This window comes from Hippoglossus stenolepis, chromosome 3 (assembly GCF_022539355.2).
Source record: "Hippoglossus stenolepis isolate QCI-W04-F060 chromosome 3, HSTE1.2, whole genome shotgun sequence".
NCBI lineage: Eukaryota > Metazoa > Chordata > Actinopteri > Pleuronectiformes > Pleuronectidae > Hippoglossus > Hippoglossus stenolepis.
The window spans coordinates 13,824,827-13,846,452 of NC_061485.1; the positions used below are offsets into that span (position 1 = coordinate 13,824,827).

General features: G+C 38.8%; 1 protein-coding gene across 1 annotated transcript in view; it reads right to left on the reverse strand.

Moving 5' to 3' along the window:
• The window catches only part of ca16b (carbonic anhydrase XVI b), a 96,172-nt gene that overhangs the window by 28,578 nt on the left and 45,968 nt on the right, over positions 1 to 21,626 (reverse strand). The window contains exons 3-6 of the mRNA XM_035152028.2: positions 18,619 to 18,798; positions 11,816 to 11,964; positions 4,753 to 4,848; positions 1,576 to 1,642 (exon numbers count right to left, since the gene is read on the reverse strand). Coding sequence (XP_035007919.1) covers positions 1,576 to 1,642; positions 4,753 to 4,848; positions 11,816 to 11,964; positions 18,619 to 18,798 — 492 coding nt within the window. The remainder of the gene's footprint in view (positions 1 to 1,575; positions 1,643 to 4,752; positions 4,849 to 11,815; positions 11,965 to 18,618; positions 18,799 to 21,626) is intronic.

The window sequence follows — 21,626 nt, forward strand, 5'->3', positions numbered from 1 at the left end:
AGATAATGGTCGGAGAAACACAGCCAACACAGGTTATCTAATCATCTGTTGAGATTTAAAATTTCAGTTATAGCACGCTAGCGGACGTTAGCCTCAGAATGTTCATCGTTGCTTGGCAGCACGCTCAGAGGCTCCAGTCTCTCTTATTAGCTGTTTTGGTTTGATATTGAATCCACAATATGTTTGATAAAAATCAGGGCGGCCCAGATGATTCTGCGGGCAGTTCGGGATATTTCAGAATGGTTCTGTAACCACAGTTGCCTGAGTCCAGCTTTAGTGAGGTTTCACCCTTTCATTCACTCAGTTCAGTTGTTTGTGCATATGTCAACTCAGACCCTGCTACTCCCACCTGCCGGCCACCAGTACTATCACCTGACCTGCACCTCCTCCCCACTCACCTGCTCACATGTTCCCCAATCCCTCATTAGTTCCCTCCTATATGTACTGGTCCTTGACCACTTGCTCTCTGCCAGACTGTCTTTGTGCCATGTGCCTCAGCTTGCCAGCGCTCTCTTCTTCGCCTGCCCCTTTTGATCCTGAACATGTTTATAGATTTTGTCTCAGCTCAACCCTTTATACTTTGTTTGCCTGTGAGGATTTTCTTTTTTGAATCTTTCTTCTTTTTCATAAGAAAAGACTAAACTTTTACGTCTGCCTCCTGAGACATGCCCCCTTTTCCGAGAACTGTGACACTATGCCTCTCCATATCCTCATCCACATGTTCTTGTCAGCAAATGATTGTGCTCACATAAAGGCCGTCAGCGGTGGGTTGTAAAACAAGCCATATGTGTCCGTGTAAACAGAGCTGCTGCGTCCCAAGCAGCGGTAAAGGATTACACAGTCATGTTAAAACATCTGCTTATGTTGTGCATAAGTCATGCATGCAGCGGAGCCAGCAAAGCAGCAGTAATTTAAGACAATATGCCACGAAGAAAAGTGCCATGACCTGCAGCTCGAGACATTAATAGTTTAAACGTGAGTATGAGCCTCTACAGGAGCCACAGTCCATGAGAGTGAACATGTACATCTGAGTGTTGTCTAATTGAGGCTCTGATGTAATTAATAGTTCTGTCTCGGTGAGTGAAGCTGTGGTCTCCCACTGTGGAGCTACACTAGAGAGCGAGAGGCAGTATCCTGCTAAATTTATCTAATTTTTCAGTTCAACTCAGCTCATATCTTGTGTTTACACTAATTTGATATTTAAAAAACACAGTGTGCTTGAATTAAAGAGAGCATCGGTGTTCGTACCACAGAGGCAGGAAGGACCGTCATGAGGAATTTACCTCGAGGATCAACCAAAGCATCAAAAACAGCAATATCTGAGTGATTTTGTACTGGAGGATTATTTCTTTTTTGAGTATTCCGCATGAACTTAATCCCCAGAGCAATGTTTCATGCGGAGGAGATTTTGGTTTTGATAAAAGCAATGCATCTGTGGAAAATAAATAAAGAAATACAAAACACTTCAGATAAACAGAGCAGAACAAAAACATACATTTATGGAGATTATATGCAAATGCACTGGCCACATAAATAAATAGAATTTGTAAGGATCCTACTTTTCCCATTACTTACCATGATGCACGACTCCTTTCAGCCCCTGGATGATAGGGTCCACAGCTGGATTGTCCTTTTGTCCCAGCTGCAGGAAATGTCCAGAGACAGCAGATTACAAAAGGGATTACAAGACTGTAATAATAAAGACATAATAACTAAAGACAATCAATATGAACAAAATACAGCGGTTGGATGAAGAAAGGGCAAAGTCTCTAAAATATAATATAATCTAGCACAGACCATCTGTTCTTTTGAAATTTATTATGTTAGATTATTATAGTAAGATTTTGTATAAAAAACTGTCCCAAATGTGTATTACATGATCTTTATGTTAAAAATGAGATTTACAAATGCATACAATGATTTGTGCATTACTTTGCTCAAAAATGTGTATTTAGCTTTTAAAGAGCTTCCTGTGTGTACAGATCGCTTGGGCTTTCGGTGAATTCGCACCTAATTCCAACGTGAGAAAGACCCTTTTCTAAATGGACAGAAAAGACATTAAATAAATGGAACCGTAAATGTATGGTAAATTAATTTTATTCCCTAAATGACTATACACAGCTTACATAAGCTATTGCTGGGTTGTGCAATTCTGCTGGGAAAAGGCAGATGCCGGTGGCTCATCCTCTGAAGTGAGTGAATGCAAAACGTGTACACTTTGCAACATGATTATCGTCAACGTTGGAAGCTCAATATTTCAGCCAACAGGTAATTTTGAGTCAATTTTCTCTCCGTGAATCCTCAGTCCTCATTTTAAAGCATGTTGGTGCTGTTGTACTGCAGCACTAGAATGTAAACTGTGTATGTGTCCCGACAAATCATCCAAGACAAAAAGAAAAAAGTGAATGACACTTACTCGACCAAATACACAGCAGTATTTAACACATGTTAAAACAAATCATTATCATGTGTCTGTAGTTATCATCCAGATTGTAGCATGTTTCACGAAGTTACCTTGACTACAGTATCCTTGTGCGTACACAGCAGCATTAATAAAGCCATTCATTTGATCACGGCTCTGCTTTCAATCTGTTCACTCTAATTGTGCTTTTGATGCTTTGATTTTTACGAGACATTGACTCTGACGACTTCAAAGGCTTCGTGTCCTTCTGTAGCTCTTAGCTCTTGCTAACCAGTGTGACCTCCACAACTCGCCAAGGCCTTTTGGCTGCCAGCTACACTGTGCTGATTCCCTCCTTATCGGTTCGCTCTGCTCTTAATTATTTGCAATGACTGAACACTAACAAATATTGCCAAGTCCGACATGTTTGCAATATTCCCAATGTCCTACTTAAGAGACGAAACTGGACAAAACAGTGGTGGGACGCGGGGACCAATCTTCCCTTGCTCAACATTAATTCAGGTCAGTCAGAGGAGAATAATCGTGTGGAAGTGAATGCTGAATGTGGATAATATGCACACCTTAGAGCCCATTAATAGGCCTTTGGGGAGCATAGGAAGAACTCTTCTCATTGATTAGAAATGGTAAATCTGAGCCAATGTGTGTGTGTCCGCTTAAAAAACCCTCACACTGTAAACTGCTATTCAGCGGATTGTGTACGGTGGTACTAATTGCAGTAACCAATAGGGTTGTCAGGACCCAGCGGAGGCATTTAGGTCCTCGTACACACGGTTCATCACTGTCTAAGAGTAGACCTACATTGCAAACACCTGTGTCCCCATTCCAGCCTCCCTTCGGCGAGATCCGACCCTTGTCTATATACTATTAGGCTGAAAGTAAGCGAGCATTGATCCCCTGTCATCAATCGCAAAGATAGCGCTAATAGAAATAAAGAGAGTAACATGGAGAGGGACCCTGAAAGTGTCATCGCTGCTGGTGTGTGCTTTTCCACGGTTCATAAATCTCGGAGGTGTTTTTACAGTTAACAGAAATTAGGACCATTCTTGTCCATTAAGTGCTTATGTGCACAGACCTTCAGGGGACAATTTGTAGTATCTCGGGAAAGCAATCTGCAATGTGCCACAGAACAAAAAAACTAATCAGCAGCCAGGTGAAAAGAAAATGTCCTATCACAATAAAGGTGTCAGGGATCATTTCTAATAAATATTTATCTTTTAGTGACCTAAAAAGCGTATTAATATTTAAACTTTTTCATAATTGGACAAATACATTCCCAACTATCCCATCAAGTCATAATTGCCTCGCTGTTTAACAACATCCTTTTTCACCCTGTGTGATTCATAGTTGTATTTTCAGGGTGCACTTTACTTTTTCCTCAGTTTCTTTCAATCCACTATTGATTTACTTATTTCCCTGGTTTCCTTAACTAATTGTAGCATTTGGCAGTAAGTGGTTCATGTTTAGAAAAAAAATATTTATATGCCTATTAAAAAGGATACTTTCCTTTTGGGTAATACTACCAACAACTAAATGAAAAACCATTACACAGACGTTTTCCTCAGATCAGTGCATCTCATCTGAGAAAACTAATCACTTAAGGTTGATTGGAATATTATTGGTATTTGGTCATTGAAGAAACATGTTTTTTTTTCTCCTGATGATGGTTCTGTTTTTAAAGTCAGGAGCTCATCGAAGTGATAAGAATTCAGTTTGAGGTGAACACACAGAATCCCATTGCATTCCATACGATAGTTGGTGATATATTTTAACACACAGACGTTGCAATCACTTGAGCCCTGCTCTCCGTCTATGCCTTAGGCTGAATCTAAAGATGAACCACATGACTGCTCCCCAAAAGTGAAGCCAGATCTAGTTTCATCCCCTGGGGGCTGGCTGCAGTATAAGTAAAAAATCCTGCCTCCTCCATATTAGTTGTTGGGACATGGATCTAACTAAAAAGTTAAAGTAAGCCTAAAATTAAATGTTGTTAAAGAGGGTTTCTGTCCATTTACCTACATTTTTGGTAAATTTGGTTTCTATTAGATGCTAAAAAAGGGGGTAAAACATCCGGATTGACAGGTAAGGCAGACTCTCAGTTGGTTGAGCATGTGTATTGGCTGGATCTTGATAGTGCAGCTCCAAACCACAATCACTACTGTGCTGACTCAAACAAACAAATTATGTTTAGGTTCATTTTGCACAATGGGGGGAAGTGGAGATCTGCTTCCATCTTTATATAAAGTCTATGGGCAATGTTCTGTGGGTGTTTTTATGTAATCATGATTTTCTTTTTATAGTTGTCGTGACCTCCATTCTTGATGGTACTTTACCTCGAAGAAGACGGCCATGGCAGCGATGATGCGTCTTTCCTTGATGGCAGCGCTGAGACTGTCAAAGTCATCTGAATTGTAAAGGTAGATCTGCATCTGTGATGGGAAACAGAGCATAAACAGCTTGAGAAGTGGACAAGGAGAACGAACGGTCCTGCCATCAATCACTTGGACACACGGCTGAGGAGCTGATGAAAAGCTGTTTTGAGGGGCATAAAAGAGGGAGTATTTATCACTCTCATCAATCTCCCATAATCTGTGTCATTCCTTTTTGTGTGCTGCCACTCCTGGAGGATGCTGAAGAAATACAGCAGGCCCATTCCTCAGGGCGACTGTCCTCACTGAGGCAGTCATGAGCTGAGAGGTGGAGGAATGGGCTCTTTTCCTGTGGGGAGATCTAAGAGAATGGTGTTCTTTTAATCATTGCACCCAATTATATTAAATCATCCACAACATCGCTTCAGATTTCTCAACAAAGCTCAGGTTGTTTGGGTATAATCCACAAACCATCAGAGTGCACCATTTACCTGCATTGCACTATATATATATATATATTATATATATATATATATATATATATATATATATATATATATATATATATATATATATATATATATATATATATATATATATATATATATATATATATATATATATATATATATATATATATATGATTTTCGTTTGTTCTTTCGTTTCATAGCAGACACATATAGTGCTGATCGAAATCAGTAAATGATTCTAAAAGTAGCAATTGGACCTGTCCATCATCTCACTGTCGTGGGCCTCTTTAAATTGAAAAAGCCTTTCATGTCACTGAAACAAGTTAATTGGCAATAAGAAAAAGGTCCTAGATGTTGATTTAATTAAAATCCTTTTTTCTCTTTCAAAGGAAAATTACGAGACCCCCCCACCGCCCCAGTCGGCTGTGCTGACAACAGATGTAAATAGTGAAAGTAAATAAGCGCATAAATAAGCATGGATCCATTAATGTGTACCACAGGCCTGAACCAGGTACAGAGTGACTCAATCCAGATAATTTGAGTTAATCAGCTTCCTTCAGAGTTCCTTTAACTGCAGACTTTAATGAAGCTAATTTGTTGTCTGAGAACTCAGCAAGAAAGAGCACTGGCCATTCATCACCCTTCAGATGTTATTAACTACATTACCCAATTAAGCTGCCCCCCCCTAAGGCTTAATTTACTCACTGGGATTGGCTCATGTGACCCGCTCTTGTTAACACCACACTTTGGAAAACGTGATTATCAAACAAATGATCAATTATCACTTAACATGTACAAAGCAGCCAATAAAACATAAATGTTGCCAAAAGCGATTTGAGTCACTCGATTGCACGCTTCATTTCACAGGATGTTATTGAGATGTGATGTAGAACCACTCGTTTGGAGTAAACTTCTTCCACAGATGATGCTGAAAGCAGTCGATTTTAACCAGGTTTTGAGTTGATTTTTAAAGCAATTAACAGCACTGTTCTACGGCACAATGCGTAAAGATACTTTTGAAAATGATGAGTACCCGTAATCAATGGCAGCTTGCAAAAGACCAGAGGGAGCAGGTGGAAGCTAAAAGACAACAAAACATTATTTGAGCTTTATAATTTTCCTCCAGTTTTCTCTACAGAGCATAAAGCCCATGAAATCCACATCTATCGAGCCACTGTTTTGTCTCAATTCAGTCTATAGCACTCCTTTCCTCAGTTTCAGGCGCAGAGTGAGTGCAAACACGAGTGCAGAAAACTGCTCTGCATTCCCAAGTCCCATTTAAGCACAAACAGGTGAAAAAACAAAGTCATGTTTGGCATGATTTCCCCAGACAACAAGATACTGAGGCGAGACAAGAAAACTACACAAAATAAGTTTGTGTGTGCAGGTCTTAGATTTTTTTATCCCAGCAGCACAAATTTACTCCTATTTTCTTTCTTTATTCTGTACCACTGTGCTACCGCAGTGCCTTGTGTTTAACAGGTAAACCCGTCTGTAACACATGATGATTATCTCACTCACATCACCATCCACCTTATTTCTTCCATTTGAACACCCTACAAAAATCCATTTCAAGAAGAATTGAGTGTCGCAAAATCACTACAGTGGGTTTCACATGAAACTCGGTGTTTCACATATTACCGGAATGGAGAGAGGATTATGGGTCAGTAAATATAGATAGATCGTATTTATTACCTCTGACAAGGAGGCGAGGTTTTCATCGGTGTTTGCTTGTCTGTTAGTCAGCAGCATTACACAAACACTACTGAACAGATTTCCATGAATCTTGCTGGAAGGAGGCAACATGGGTTATGGGAGAAGTTTAGTGCGGATCCAGATCAAGGGATTTTGTTTTTTCACTTTCTTTAACATCGCGAGATGAGGGTTCTTCCAACATTGTAGTTGATTTTGTTGAATAATTCATGGTTCTTGATGAAAAAAATAAAAATCTGGATCTAGTAAATTTAAATAAGGGGACTGTTGGCGGAGGGATACACTCTACTAAGTACCATTCTAGTTTTAAGTTGCATTTGTTTATCTGTTTGATTTTGCAGAAAATGATTTCCAAGAAATTCTGTGGAGGGTTGGAGCATTATCCAAGGAAGAACTCATTCAATTTCGGAGCTGATCTGAAATATAGGACATTTTTAGCCTTGGCAGAGGTATTTAAACTCCAAGTGCCCTTCAAGTTGTTATTTCCAATGACAGCCACACAGCCCAATGTCTGTATCTGAATATGCTCGACGTTTCCTTTTCACATTGACCTAATTCTGGCAAACATCTGATAATACAGTCATTCAACAGCAGAGTGGAACCAAACAAATAGCTGGTAAATATACATTAACGCCGATTGTGTCCATATATTACTGTCGCTATGACGGCTGTTGCGAGTTACACATCATAAACACACATCATTCTTCAGATATTATTGCATACAGCCTTTACCAGCCACTCCATTCCCACCCCTGACTTCAGTAATTCCATGCTCCACAAACCTCGACTCGCTCAGTCAGGGGTGTTCATTAGTTTTCATGTTTTATTTTCTGTTTTTCAGACGCGTTTGTCTATACCCTCAGTGTATTTGAGTGGTATTTTCAGGATTAGGTTGTATTTACTATGCGCGACTGTATTTCTTGTATTACCAGCACATTTTGTTATGCCTTATGTGTGGCAAAGCTGACGACTGTGTTTTTCAGTTTACAGTGTATACGTGTTGTTAAACCAGTAAATATGTTTTCCTTATTTGCTGGTGGTTTGTGTGTCTGCAAGGGCTTTTGTTAAAGTTCAGCGTAACAGGCTTTCAGCTCCGCATCATCTCCATGTCTTGACCCTCGCTGTAAACTTAACTCTCTGATGCAAATATGCTTCCAGTGCTTCTGGAGCTGTTCTGAAATGTACTGCACTCTCAGTACACTCACTCCATCACTTCATACATCCGCGGCACTGTGTGCAAACGCGTACCCTTCCCAGGTATGATTTGTAATTCATGTATAATTAATCTAACCTTGGTGACACCCTAATATATTATTAGAAAAGATCTCCCTATGGTGCCCCAAGGCAGGAAAAATTCACTGCTTCATTTTTCATTGTGCTGTTTGAGCGAACAGGTGGTCCATCTATTGATTTCCCCTCTTTACTCCCATGAAAAAGACCGTTGTTAGATTAATGTCATGTCAGGAGCTACAGGCCGAGCACGCCATTGGTGTTTTTCTTCTTTTACATCCCCGTGTTACACATGCAGAGCGGTTCCATAGCACAGCACAGCAAACTATAGTGTATATGTATTTGTTTGTGTCTTCTCTTTCAGCGCAGGTGGGATCAACGCTTTGGAGTTAAATGCTTTATGCAGTGCGGTGTATGCGACTCAGGGCCGACTGTGACTCATTTGCAGAGGAGACCATTAGACAACAGATTGGAAAAAAAACAGTCTCTGTTTAAGAGACAAATAAGCCCTGGAGCTCAACCTTCAAGGTCAGGCTGGTTAACTCTCCAAGAACAAAACATAAAACACAACAAAACAAAAGCTGGTAAAGATCAGTGGGTGCGTGGTGCACAAATATTTAGAAACATGCAGAGGTTCGCTGCACGCCTGGTGTCAGATGAAATATAATCTCAAATACATCAAATCCTGTCAAGGCATAAATATGAAAAATTAAAATGCCACATCTTACAGCAGGGAGCAGTTAAATGGCCGAAGGCTGGAGCCAACATAACCAAGTTCCCCGTAAGATCATTCATCATTTCATTTCACTGTTTCACCCTCTAGGCTACATTGTGAAATAATGCACCATGTTTGATACATGTAGGCTGGCTTATTGATAAAAGAGGATTATTAAAAAAAAGCCGACCTCCCACTCTGTGCTGTTGATTTTTGAACAGAAGGTAGAGCCAGGTTTTTTTTTTCCCCACTTAAAACATTGGGGGGGTTAGGTGTTTTTCCAACATTTGATTTCTCAGAGAATAGTTTATTGATCTTGATGAAAAAAAATCTGACATGTTTAGAGAACTGACATTTAGGAGTGTGTGCAGTCTAATTAATAATCTGGATCTATAGTGAATTTGAATGTGGTTTTATAAGGGGACTGTTGGACCTTGGTGTCATTCCAGTTTTCCCTGCAGGTTTGGGGGAATTGGGAGAATTGTATTGTGTATATAAAAACCATCTATAATCCTATGTATTTTTTTTTTTCCTCTTTTAGGGAAATTAGAGGATATTTTTTGCCAAATCACGTTTGTGTTCACATGTACAAACAGGCAGGGATGTTTCGTATCATGATGTTCTTTTTTTATGTATTTAAAAAAGCATGATCCTTTTATATTTCAAGCACATTAGCTTTAGAATCATAGAGAGGTCAAAGCAAAAAAAACTAATTCTTTACCCAAAGACATGCTAAGCTGCAAATCTACCGTATACATCTCATCTATAAATGATGCATCTGGAGGGCACACTTTACTTGTTCTTGCTCAGCTTTTTTCTAACAGCTGCTCAAATTGGTCATTAAAGTGAATTCCATCGTCTTATTTAGAAGCGCACCATCAAAGGAGCCATATGCACAACAGCTTTATAATGGCTGTATATAATCCGGTGCCCTTTAACACTACGCTGAACACAAAATGATGTGGCAAAAAATAAATCTAATTACTCAGCCATTCAGCATCAAAAAAGCCGTGCCTGCAGTGAGGGCTCCAAAGAACAGGGCCAAGAAACAAACGACGAGGACTCGAGCTGTGCGCTTGGAGATAGGACGGAGACACACATTGACAACCAGTTCCTGTTTTCATACACTGTTGTGTTTACGCTAATTATATGACAATAGAGAGGGCGAAAACGTTTTTGTTTAAAGCCTCAAAAGTATGTAATAATATGACACGTTCACATATTCATTTTAGATAGTTAATAGAAATGGTATTGTAAATGATAAAAAAAAAAAAAAATTGAAGGCACTAATACAAATACTCTGCACCACATACAAAGGGTGGGATTTATGCTTTAATCCACAAGACAGAATAAATAAAACCAAAAGGTTTCAGTCAGACTTAATACCCTTTATATCTGTGCCCCAAGAGTCAGCGATGTCCGTTATTTTTTTCCAGCTTTTCTTTTATTACTTGCAGTCGGTTCTCCTTTTGTTTTTTCTGCCTGTTCTTTGTCTTTTGTCAATAATGACATTGGTGAATCTGATTTGATTTTGAGCCCCAAAAAAATTTCAAGGACGAGAAAAGTACAAACTTATGCTTCATTGTTCATTTCATTTAAATTCTATAACAAAACTTTATTTTCCCCGCAGCTTTTCAGGCAGCCTTCATTGATGTGATATCCTCGCTACAGAATCCAAATAAATGAAATATGTATATTATTTTCTATTACAAATTGTGCTTCTTGAAAACTTCCAGTCTGGAGGTTTTAATGGGGCATGCTGGGAATATAGTATTTCACTTTCATAAACTTTCATAAAGGCACTCGCAAGATCGTGTTAAAACACTTGTGCCTACACTTCCCACACTTTCGGGTCTGTATTATCTGCAGTCTCTAAGCATCATCGTTCAGCATCCTTTGAAAGCTGGAGTTTACCTAAAAATAGCTAATGACCAAAGTACATTTTGTTTTCTCTGACAATCTTCAGCCCTCAGCCTCCCTGAGAGGAGCTGGAACTGGATTTCAGAGGCATTAATGGGCTGCCTCAGTTCTGCATCAACTCTCTGACATTACGAAACCTGTGAAGACTAAAATACCCGCAGAATACTTCAAGCACCATTGAGTCTGTGCCAGAATTCAGTCAATTCTAGAAGGTAAATGTCTTGCATTTCATTTTAGCATTAAACTTAGAATACGTAACTTCATCTACGAGGGGTCTCTGGATCAAAACGATAACTAAATACCTAATGTGTTGACATCGTGAATGAGCTTGGGATCAGGGGAGTTGTTGTCTTCAACATCATTGCTGATGAAAATCTACCTGATGCGCCTCAGGTGCCAACGAGACAGATGAGGTAATGTAGTGAAGTTTTATTCATGCAAATAGTAATGAATGATCGTGGTCCATTATGAGTGACCAATTAAAACAGTGGAAGCAAAAAACAGCAGACTGGCTAACTGATTAGAAGTGTGTTTTTCCCCTCGCCATCGTCTGCCCCTGAAGTTGTAGCAGACACGGACACAGCCACGTGTAAAGTTGATATGATGCAATTAAAAGGCGACCAAAATGAAACGTCCCATTACCTTGAATACATTTCTCTGGGTTTTAACATTGTTGGAAACATTGTTGGATACTGTAAGTACACAGGTCAACAAAATAAATAACATAGGTTTGTAGTTTTTAGACATTTAAATGAAGAATTGTTGCATATTGCATCTTCCAAGGCTTTACTCAAATGGAAATTTCCAATTATATATATATATCTATTCACCTCATAGTTCAGGAGATATCAACTTGTCTATAAAAACTCATCTGTCTACTCACTACAGGGACTTGACAACTCTTCTTCATTCAGCATTGACCCTCAACAACCCACATTGCACGTTTGTCAAAATGTAGTGTAGCAACAGGATGTTTTACCTCTACAGGGAACCTCCTGCCACCGAGGCTGTGCTCAGAGCCTGATGATCCATTACTCTGGCCCCAGTGAAACTCCATCTTCTCAGCCTTAAAGCGGCCTGGCAGTCCAGCGCCTCTTACGAAGTAGTCATCCTTCAGGAGAACGGCAACTGGAGACAAAGAGGAATTTTTTTTTTAAAAGAGGAAGATGCACTCAGAAAAAGATGGAAAATTAAGTATATTCATGCAACTGCAGCAAAATGGAGATTAGTTGTCAGAGCACTGACTCCACAGAAACCCAGAGCAGTTGTGGCTCATTGTTTTGTTTGACGCTCCCATTATCTCCAGATCAGAACTTAATTCTCATTATCTAAATTCTCATCTAATTTTGCAATGACAGCTCAATTATCTAAAAAAAAAAAGGACATTTGAATTTTGTGACGCTCCTATTTATCCAGATCCTGAGATGAGTTTGCTATCTCTAACATCATCTAAATATTGTCTATAGTAAAATGTCATTACAATTTCTACTTTCTCCATACATGGTTTAATCTGTTTATTAGTCGCTGTTGCTCCCTGTGGTATTTGTCCCTCTGGGCTTATTAGAAACATCAATGATGAGATCCAAACTTGACATAGAAGACACAGTAGTTCCGGTCTTTTTAAATACAAGATGTGTGAACCGTGTAAACTCCACATTTCCTTTTCTTTTGTTGACAAAATTGGATTTTAATTAAGCTGCCTTGAACACGGACTAATCAATGTGCTTTTATCCTTTCATTAGAGGCGATTTAAAAAGGAGCCAAGAAGCTGTAAAATCTCAAATGATCAGGACTTTGGGAGGAAGTGAACATTGCCGACGGGTATTTTGCTACCTGCCGACCCACAGTCTGACACGGTTTGCTCCTTTAAGATCCTCTATGCGGGGGAATCGTTTCATCGCTGGATACAAAGTCAGTGGTGGGCACAATCACAATGATGCCACTGATGTCCCGTTCAGAGAGAGCACCTGCCAGCCTCCTCCTGTGGCCTTCACGTTCCATCAGTTGACTGTGGGGTGCTGTGGTGAACAGCTTCAGACAAAGCCATTCTCTCTTTAACTTGTTGCACGGTTCACTAGGAAGATATAATGGCATTCACCTGCTTTGCTTGCTTTTTGCGGGGCTGTAATGACATTGCTTTTGACTGCATAATAGAAGGCCTTTTTTACATTTTCTCTTATGCAGGAGTATAACCTGTTTCCAGCCTGCTGAAAATGTATAAATGATATGCTGGGGCAGAAAAAGATGAGATTCTGACATTTTTGTAGCATTTTTACGTCTTGTCACTACCATTTATTCATATATGATGAATGCATTGTAATATTAACTTTAACTGAGTTTTATTAATATGTACAGATGAACTTTAAATGTTTATGTGCAAATATAATTCAAGTCTTTATGTGAATATTAATATTGTATCGCATTATCAGGCCCTTCTTGGGCTCTAACGTAAATATACCATTAAATTGTGCAATTTCACAGACTTTCAAATGATATGTCACCTCAAAATCACTTGCTTATATAGCCTCAGGTCTCCATCATTAAACATTTGCTGTGGAAGTATTTTATTTTTGTGAGAACCTTCTCTGAATACCAATGCCCACAGTTTTGGTCTTAAAACTAAACCTGAATATTAAGAATAGCAAAACGATTTCACCCATGCCACTTTACTTGTGAATTTGATATTTCAGTCAGGTTATTCACGTACAGATGATAGTTAGTATTCAATCTGTGTTTTTTTTTCTTCTTCTAATATTCCTTGCCTATAAGAAGCCAGAGATTTAGGACATTAAGTATTAGAAACGTGTCTCCACTGTTTGAGAAAATGTGAGAAATGCGCATAAAATTCAGCCAAACTGAACTCTGACCAAAATGTTATAAGCATAGACATCTCCATATCAATTAAAAACCGTAAGATTACTTGTCTTTGTGAGGATATGTCAACTTTGTATTTAACACTTTAGGCTTGTGATCGTATCAGAATCGGCTATTTAGTCTAAACATTAGGTTTAATTATTTGATATGCTGCAGCTTTTATTATTCATAGGCTATTAAGGCTACTCAGTGCACTGTGGCCCAATTAGTTCATCGAGAGATGATGTGCAGATTTTTGTTTTGTTGCTTTGGTTGAGCCACACTAATTTTTCACCATGCACTAATGACATTATGCAACGGCCTCTGAGAGTTTTTAAACAGACTCAGACATTAAAAAATTCATAGCAGATAATGTCATTAATCTTCTGTTGGAATAGTTTTCCATGTGCCAACAGCAATTGGATTCACTTTAAAACTTCAGATTGTCTGTTTCCCGTAAAAAAAATTTTAAAAAAATGTACCCACGTTCATGGATTTGAATTTGAGCTGTGTTAGTTTTCCATGACATCTGAAAACTTATTATAAGATCATCATATTTCTGATACCCTGGCCGAGGTTCCATGTTAATGTATGTGTAGCCCTCTGCCATGTCTACGTTTGACATCATTAGCCAGATTAGACCCGTTGCTCTGTCGGCTGATCCCCCGTGTTATGGGGAGATTTAGTTGGCGTCTCTGGAGAAGGACAGCCCACTTTTAATCATATCACAAAGCGAGAGGATGTGAATGTACAAGCAAACACAGACTGTCAGTAAACACGGGGCGACATGATGAACAGGCAGAGAAAATGGATGAAATCAAGGCAAGGGAAACCAGATCCCCTCTTGATGGATAGCAGAGAGAACAGTACAGCAAAAAAAATAAGAAAAAAAGACAAGTGTGAGATCCAGGGAAAACCGAGGGAAGAGACGAGGAGATCTGAGGAGAGGAGAACCTCGTGTGATGAGGGATGAGCTGAGCCCCTGTCGTGAGGCAAGAAAGAATCTGCCAGCAGTATTAACGTGCCAGTGCCGCTTAAGCTGATGTCCCACAGCTTGAAGGAAAAGGTCTTAGATGCAGGAGATTTCCAAGACTGAGAGCATCAGGTCAAAGTGAAAATCAGTCCACGTTGGAAAGACCTAGCCATCACATGAGGATAATTGTGGAACTCGCTTGCAAACATGCAAAAACATTTACAGAGATGGTAATGAGTCTCAGACATTGCTGTTATTGATGTAGTGTAATCCTGTGTTAAGCACAAGGAAAGTCAAGGATAGAGGATGCTGGCTGGCCCTGGGAGTCTCATTAGAAATGCAGCCCTGGGTGTGTTTGAACCCTCCAACAGCAGAGCAGGAATTAGAAGCTTAGCCAAAAAGACCTTGAATCACAGCCTGTGAAAGAAGGGGAGTATGTGTGAAAGTAAATCCTTGATCAATGCAAATGTCTCTTGGGGTCCTCCGATTCCTCATGAATTTGAGTTGTTTGAAATTTTATGAAGAATGTTTTACGAAGGAATGCAGCCTGAATGGCGGCCAATCAGCTCGATCTCAAAGCGGGTTAAGTCGCACGGGACCATTGCAAAATCAATCACAATGAACTTTTAAGATCTGTTCACTCAGTTCTTAATTACAACATTGACTTTTAAATAGTGTGAAGTTAAAGCCCGTCTGAGCAGGATTTGAGCGCTTTGATTTCAGCGCCCCCTAGTGGCAGCCTCAATAGAAATACTGTGGGACAGATCAAGCGTGGTTAACTTCAGTATTTTAAATTTGCAATTTTCTTGGATTCTTTCAACAGACTAGATTGTATTCTTGAAAATTGGATTCTATTTGTAAAACATCCGAGAACATGAAACACAAGCTATTTTCTCCTAAAAAAAATCCAAGTTGCGAATCCAAATTCCGAGAATGAGGTTAAAGTACAGTCATTTCTAATGAATGGAGTGAGCGCCTGTTCATTCCAAAAAAATTCAATTCATTGGGCTTAATAACTGACAGTTATAAGAATGAGGTCTGAATTCCGTTGTATTATCTTGTACAATAGAATAAAGGCTTTCATTTCGTTTTGAGATCTTCCAGACAGAAAGGGCATCAAAGCAAAAGCCCCCCCATCATCCAAGGCGGTAAGGTGTCGGACAAGAGATACCAACTTTGGAGATTTTTAACTCTAACCGCAAGCAATACTGATGGGCAGGAGAAATGTAGTTGGGGAACTAAATTTGATCAAGATTAAAGAGATATGAAGGGTATGTTCCAACTTTGATATCTTCTACAACTGTTTCTAACTAGGGTATGGTGAGAACTAGAGTAATAGTGATCAATTTTCCTCAAATTTAACCTAAAAGTCCAGATCAGGGTGGATGTCCCATGCTGAACTCCCACAACAGCTTCCACGATCTAGGTTTTATCTCCAAGACTCGCATCATAATCCCTTTGCTCTTCATTTGCGATGTAAAAATGTTCCACTCTTCCACACAGCCAGAGTGATAAAAAGTGTTTCCTGTTCATAGTTAAGTAATAAAATCATAGCGCACCACAGGGCGTCTCTCCTGCATGGCCACTGCTCTCAGACATAATAGAGGAGGTTGTACCAGTGTCTGCTGAAATGTAGTTTAGACGATTTTGCTTACAGTCGGCAGCAGAGCTGAGAGCACTGGAGCAGTGAATAAAATAGAGTTGTGCCGCTCTTCACTCCATTTCTGTCAACCTTTTTTTTTTTTACTAGTTAAAGCCAAGGTTTGTGAAAGTTCACAGTATGGCATGTTGTTGTCTCGCATTGCATTGTTTACAATGATGAAGTGGAAAAAGTGAAATGATTTAACTGACATAATGTGACTCCTCTTGACAGATGATCAGGCATCAAGCTTATAGGCTGCAACCCCCCCAAGAAAAGGCCATTAAATCGCGGAGATGGGCAAATAAGAATATAATGTGTGAAGTATTTCAGCCAAACTATGAAGAGTTATTTCATGGTTGAGTTTCTTTATGCTGAATAAAAAAAAACCCTGATAGTTGACAGCAGTCAGGTGTTAAATGAATCAAGTGTCAGTAAGACCTCTCAGCTCCTAAGGGCCACGGTGCATTGACGACCGCACAATGACAACAAAAGGCTTGCATAAAATTAGTCTTGTTTGACGTCATCCATGCAGACATAACAACAATTCCAAAACAAAAGGCTGCCAAGGAGGGTGCATGAAAAGGGGAGAGTGACCTTGCTGCAACACAAAACATATCAAGGATGCAACAAATCGTGATGCGGAAAACAGAAGACGATTTCAAAGACTCATTTGGAGAAGAGCGTCTAGCATTCAAAACTTTGAAATTCTTTTCCAAGAACATGAAGGACGAATTCCTGTTGGAATCAATAACCAACACTGTCTTAAAGAGAAGCATCCTCAGACAGGTGTACCCACATTTTAAGTGTGAAGTGAATCAAATGCAACATTAGAAATAAAGGTTGAGCAAAAGTTTGTTCACTGCTTTTGACCTTGTTCTCAACTTTGGTTGCTGCTCTACCGTCTAAAGAGCGGCAGTAAATCAATCAATCAATCAAACCCTCCATCCATCCATCCACTTTAAATGTGATGACACGTCAGGAACACACATTATATTCAAACATACAGTACATTGAATCTTTGTAATGTAGTACTTCAATCAAAACCATATGTTTCAATGTAAAAATAGATTCCACTGGTCATCTCATTGAAATTCCAAAAGAAAACAGGAGAAGTAACAAACTGTTCTATAACAAACCAAAATAAAAATACTGGTTTAGGACAAGAGGATATTGAATGGATTTCTGAAAATCATGAAATGAATTTTCTAAATATTTTGCTGGCCTCTTCTCAGGAGCCTTTGCATGATAATATTTGTGTGGTAATGTGGTTCCACTTTCCTGATTTCCACAGTGTTTAACAATCTAAAATTCCCTCTGTACTGCATGTGCCCAAAATTACAGCCAGCCTTGTTGTTTTCCATCTTTGTAAATAAGCAGATGAAGCGTTGCGCCGTTGTCCCAGTGGCCTTGGTTGTCATGGAGGCTAACAACTCTCATTATGATCATACGCAAAAGATGACACTACTCGGAGAGAAACTGCACCAAAAGCAGGGGAGATCAATTAAGGTCAGGGTTTTCACACAAATAGCCCATGGATTTGTTGATTAAAAAAACAATGTGGCAATAGTTTGAAATACCAGTTAATCAAGTAAGCTTCACAATGTTTCTGTAAACAAGGCAAACAGGCTGTGTGCAAAGAGAGAAAGTGAGAGCAGTGCACAATGAAGGCAAATAACAGAGGAATTATCAAAACCACTAGTTTGATTTAAACTAGGGTTGGTTGGATAACACTTTTTTTTATTATCATAAAGTGAATATATATTGCAGAGTGTTAAACTTTCTGGATATTTAAATATGTTTATGGATCAAATTACTACATTGTTTTTATGTGTCTACAAGTACGTGAATTTAATACCTGAAAATCAAAAGGGACCTTAACCGATTGATACAAAAATCCAGTAAGATCCTTTAATTCTGCACTTAACAGTTGTGTTGCACCCTACACATCCTGGTGAAATTTGAAATAAACAACAAATCATTACCCCAAAGAAATTAAAAGATTTTGTTGACCTATGTAATTCAATTAATCAAGTACTGTGATTTAAATTTAATCTACAGACCATTCATTTTGTATTTATCTATTTTGTTATTTATTTTTAATTAATTTGCTTAAGTCTACAGACCCATTTAATTCCGTCTTTACATTTCTACCGTCTCATTGTATAATCAGCTTATATTTCAGCTGTGAAGCACTTTAAACTCCACTGCAAAAATGCTAAACAATACTACTACTACTAATAATAATAATAATAATAATAATAATAATACATTACTATAAAGTTCGAGTGACTAAAGAAAACAAATTGATGCACACCTGTCTTTCCAGTGTTTTTCATGGTGGTCTGGTTGGAGGACTCAGCGCTGAATTTGTCGAACACCAGCTCCTGAAACTCCTCTGAAACCAGAGCTTGTTCATCTGTAATGTCCACAGGTGATTGGTTTTTCGCAGCACATTCTGGATATGAGGCTTCCCAGCGTCGAGGTCCATGGTTTCCTGCAGAAACAGAAGACACAAGAGTCTATAAAAAATGTAGACCAAGAACCCCAAATCACCTATAGTGGCTGTTACACAAACTAAACTGAAAACACTGACATCATGACTGCTACAGCAGCAGGGAGGTTTCTATATGGCTATAATGGAAACTGAGAAAACGAGGACAATGACTCTTTCATATTAATTCGGCTGCAGGGCCCTCAAAGCACCAAAGCATCTGGAAAGCATGTAAACACAATGGAAATTCATCATTCAGTGGTAATTGTCCATATATGATTGAAATATCCAAACAAGGTATATTCCTGCAGCGCTACACCTAGCATTAAGAATGGGTGCAGAATAAATACATCTGTGTTTAAATAGCAACAGAAATACACCATCTACGCAATTCAATAGAAAATACTCCACTTTAAACAATTCATGTGCAGTGTGTGCTTCAAACCAACTTCCTGTAGAATCCCCATCCACTGTCTGCTCTTTTAATCCTCTATCCCCTACAGTAGCGCTTCTACAAAGGAATAATTCACAACCGACAGGGGTCCCCTTGATCTCTTCTCGGGTACAATGGGCCAATGCAACAACAAAAGCTGAGGGATCAGGGGAACAAGGAAGCATGCATGGAATTTAACTTTTCTGGGTTAACACAATATTTATGATCCAATTCCCCGCAGATATAGGGCAACTTTGCTACTGGCTCATGAAAAAGATATGTGAACTCCTCTTCACGACAACACCCAGGGATCAACGGTGGCTTTATGTCTTGCTATGTATAAACACCTTGCAGCCAAAGACACTGTGCGCCCTCATGCCTCGAAAAAAGACAGCGTGATTCAGGATTATTTTGAAATGTTTTTCCGCGTCAACCAGAGCACAATCATAAACATGGCTGTGGGGTATGGAGACATATAAAGAGTATTTGTTTCATCCATCTCTCCACTGAATATGCCCCTAAAATAGGAAAAGAGTGCACCAGGAAATTCCTCTGTTTTGTAAAGGGACTTAAATTAACATCAATTGTCTTCTAAACACCACCTGAAAGATTATGGAGTTATCAGTTCTGGATTGCAGGCAAATATTGGAATGGATATGAACTCCATTTCTGACTAATGACTGCATTAGCAAGCAGGATTAAATTAGTCAGTCATGGCTTTAGACTTACCAATATGTCTGTACCAGAACAACTCCAATATTCCATGCCCTGGAACAGAGCCTATTATGAATGCAATACTAATACTATAAGGCAGGAGAAAGCTGCTTGCACATAAGGGATTTCTATAAAGTGGAGCGTGCGTTTGCCATACTCAAATAGAAAGAGCTTTGTGTACAAATTTATCTGTTAAGCCTTCATGTAAAAGGAAAAAAGGACGATACTTTTATTAAAGGTTAAAGCAAAATTTCTATTTTTAATTCTAACACTGCAGCCAATCACCCCCAGTCGTATAAACACCCTGCTTCCAAGGCTAACCTTGCTGAGAATGAACACCTCAATCAATATGTGAGAACCAAATAATTAACATGAAGACATAGCAACTTTGAGAGATAGGGTTACTACAGTAGCTTCAAGATTTGCTAGACATCGGCTACCTTGACTAAAGCCCAAAGCAGGGGTTCAGAGAAAGGACAGCAGTGTTGCATAGTTCAGTTGAAAGTATGTTGAGCTAAAGTCACGAATAAATTGTGAAAATAACAGTAAAATAAAGGTCTAGCTTAAATCTGGAGTTTTACAGCCAGAACACAATATTGTTATACACTGATATCATCAGTGTATATCAGCCAATATTGCAAGAACAACTATGCATGTTGGAACTGAAAAGTTGAAAAATAATACAAAAATCTGGATCCATAGGCCAATGCGTTTATGTTCACTTTATGACTAAATAACAGAACTATCAATCTATAACATTTCTAAATTTTCTGAACGTTAAAAAAAAAATCTATATTATTATTTGCCAAATGAAATCCAGTATATTTGAAATGTGTATGAACCGACCTGATGATGTGAACTTATATCACTTGCCTCACAAGCAGTTTTAGTTCACATGTAATACCCAGTTGTATAAACTTTCAGTGAATTCCTCTCAAATGTTTCACACCGAAGCTCAAACTGAAAGTAAAACTCAGGTTAGATGTACATTTAGACACTTCTGGGAAATATTGTTGAAATATATAGTACAAACTGGAGGCAACTGAACACTTGATCATGCCTTACTCCCATCCCATTTGGGCTGGCAGAAAAAATATATATTCTTAGGCAGAGCTGTCTGAAGTAAAATGCTTGCAGTTGCTTCAAACATTTACCAGTTCCCTAACCAATAAAGTAAGTGTACTATGTAAGCTACCAACAATATAAAAATTCCAGACACAGAACTATCCCTGTTCTCCAGTGGGCAATTTCAATCTATACTTTCTTCCCCTTTTCCCTTTCTCTTCTCGAGTGAAATGTTGTAAAACACAAAAGTCTTCAAAATGTATATAAATACACATTTTATTCATATTTTAACCGAATGTACTTGTATAAAAAAAAAGAGAACTAAATGAACAAGAACAAAATGTGTTTTTTACTATGTACCTAGTCTTACTTCTGCTCAGTGTAAGATTCGTCTACAGGGTATTTCTGTCTTTAAGAGTCACGATTCTCAACTCTTTTTCACCCTGTGTCTTAGCCCCTCCCTGCACAAACTGAGCGGAGCAGAGTGCGGGCAAATGAACACCTCGTTATGTTAAGTGCAATAAAAGCTTTTCAACAAATACTTCTAAAAGCAAAGATAGACAGACATCGACCCCAAACAATCTGAAAATCAGGACAAACTATCAACAACTTCTTTAAG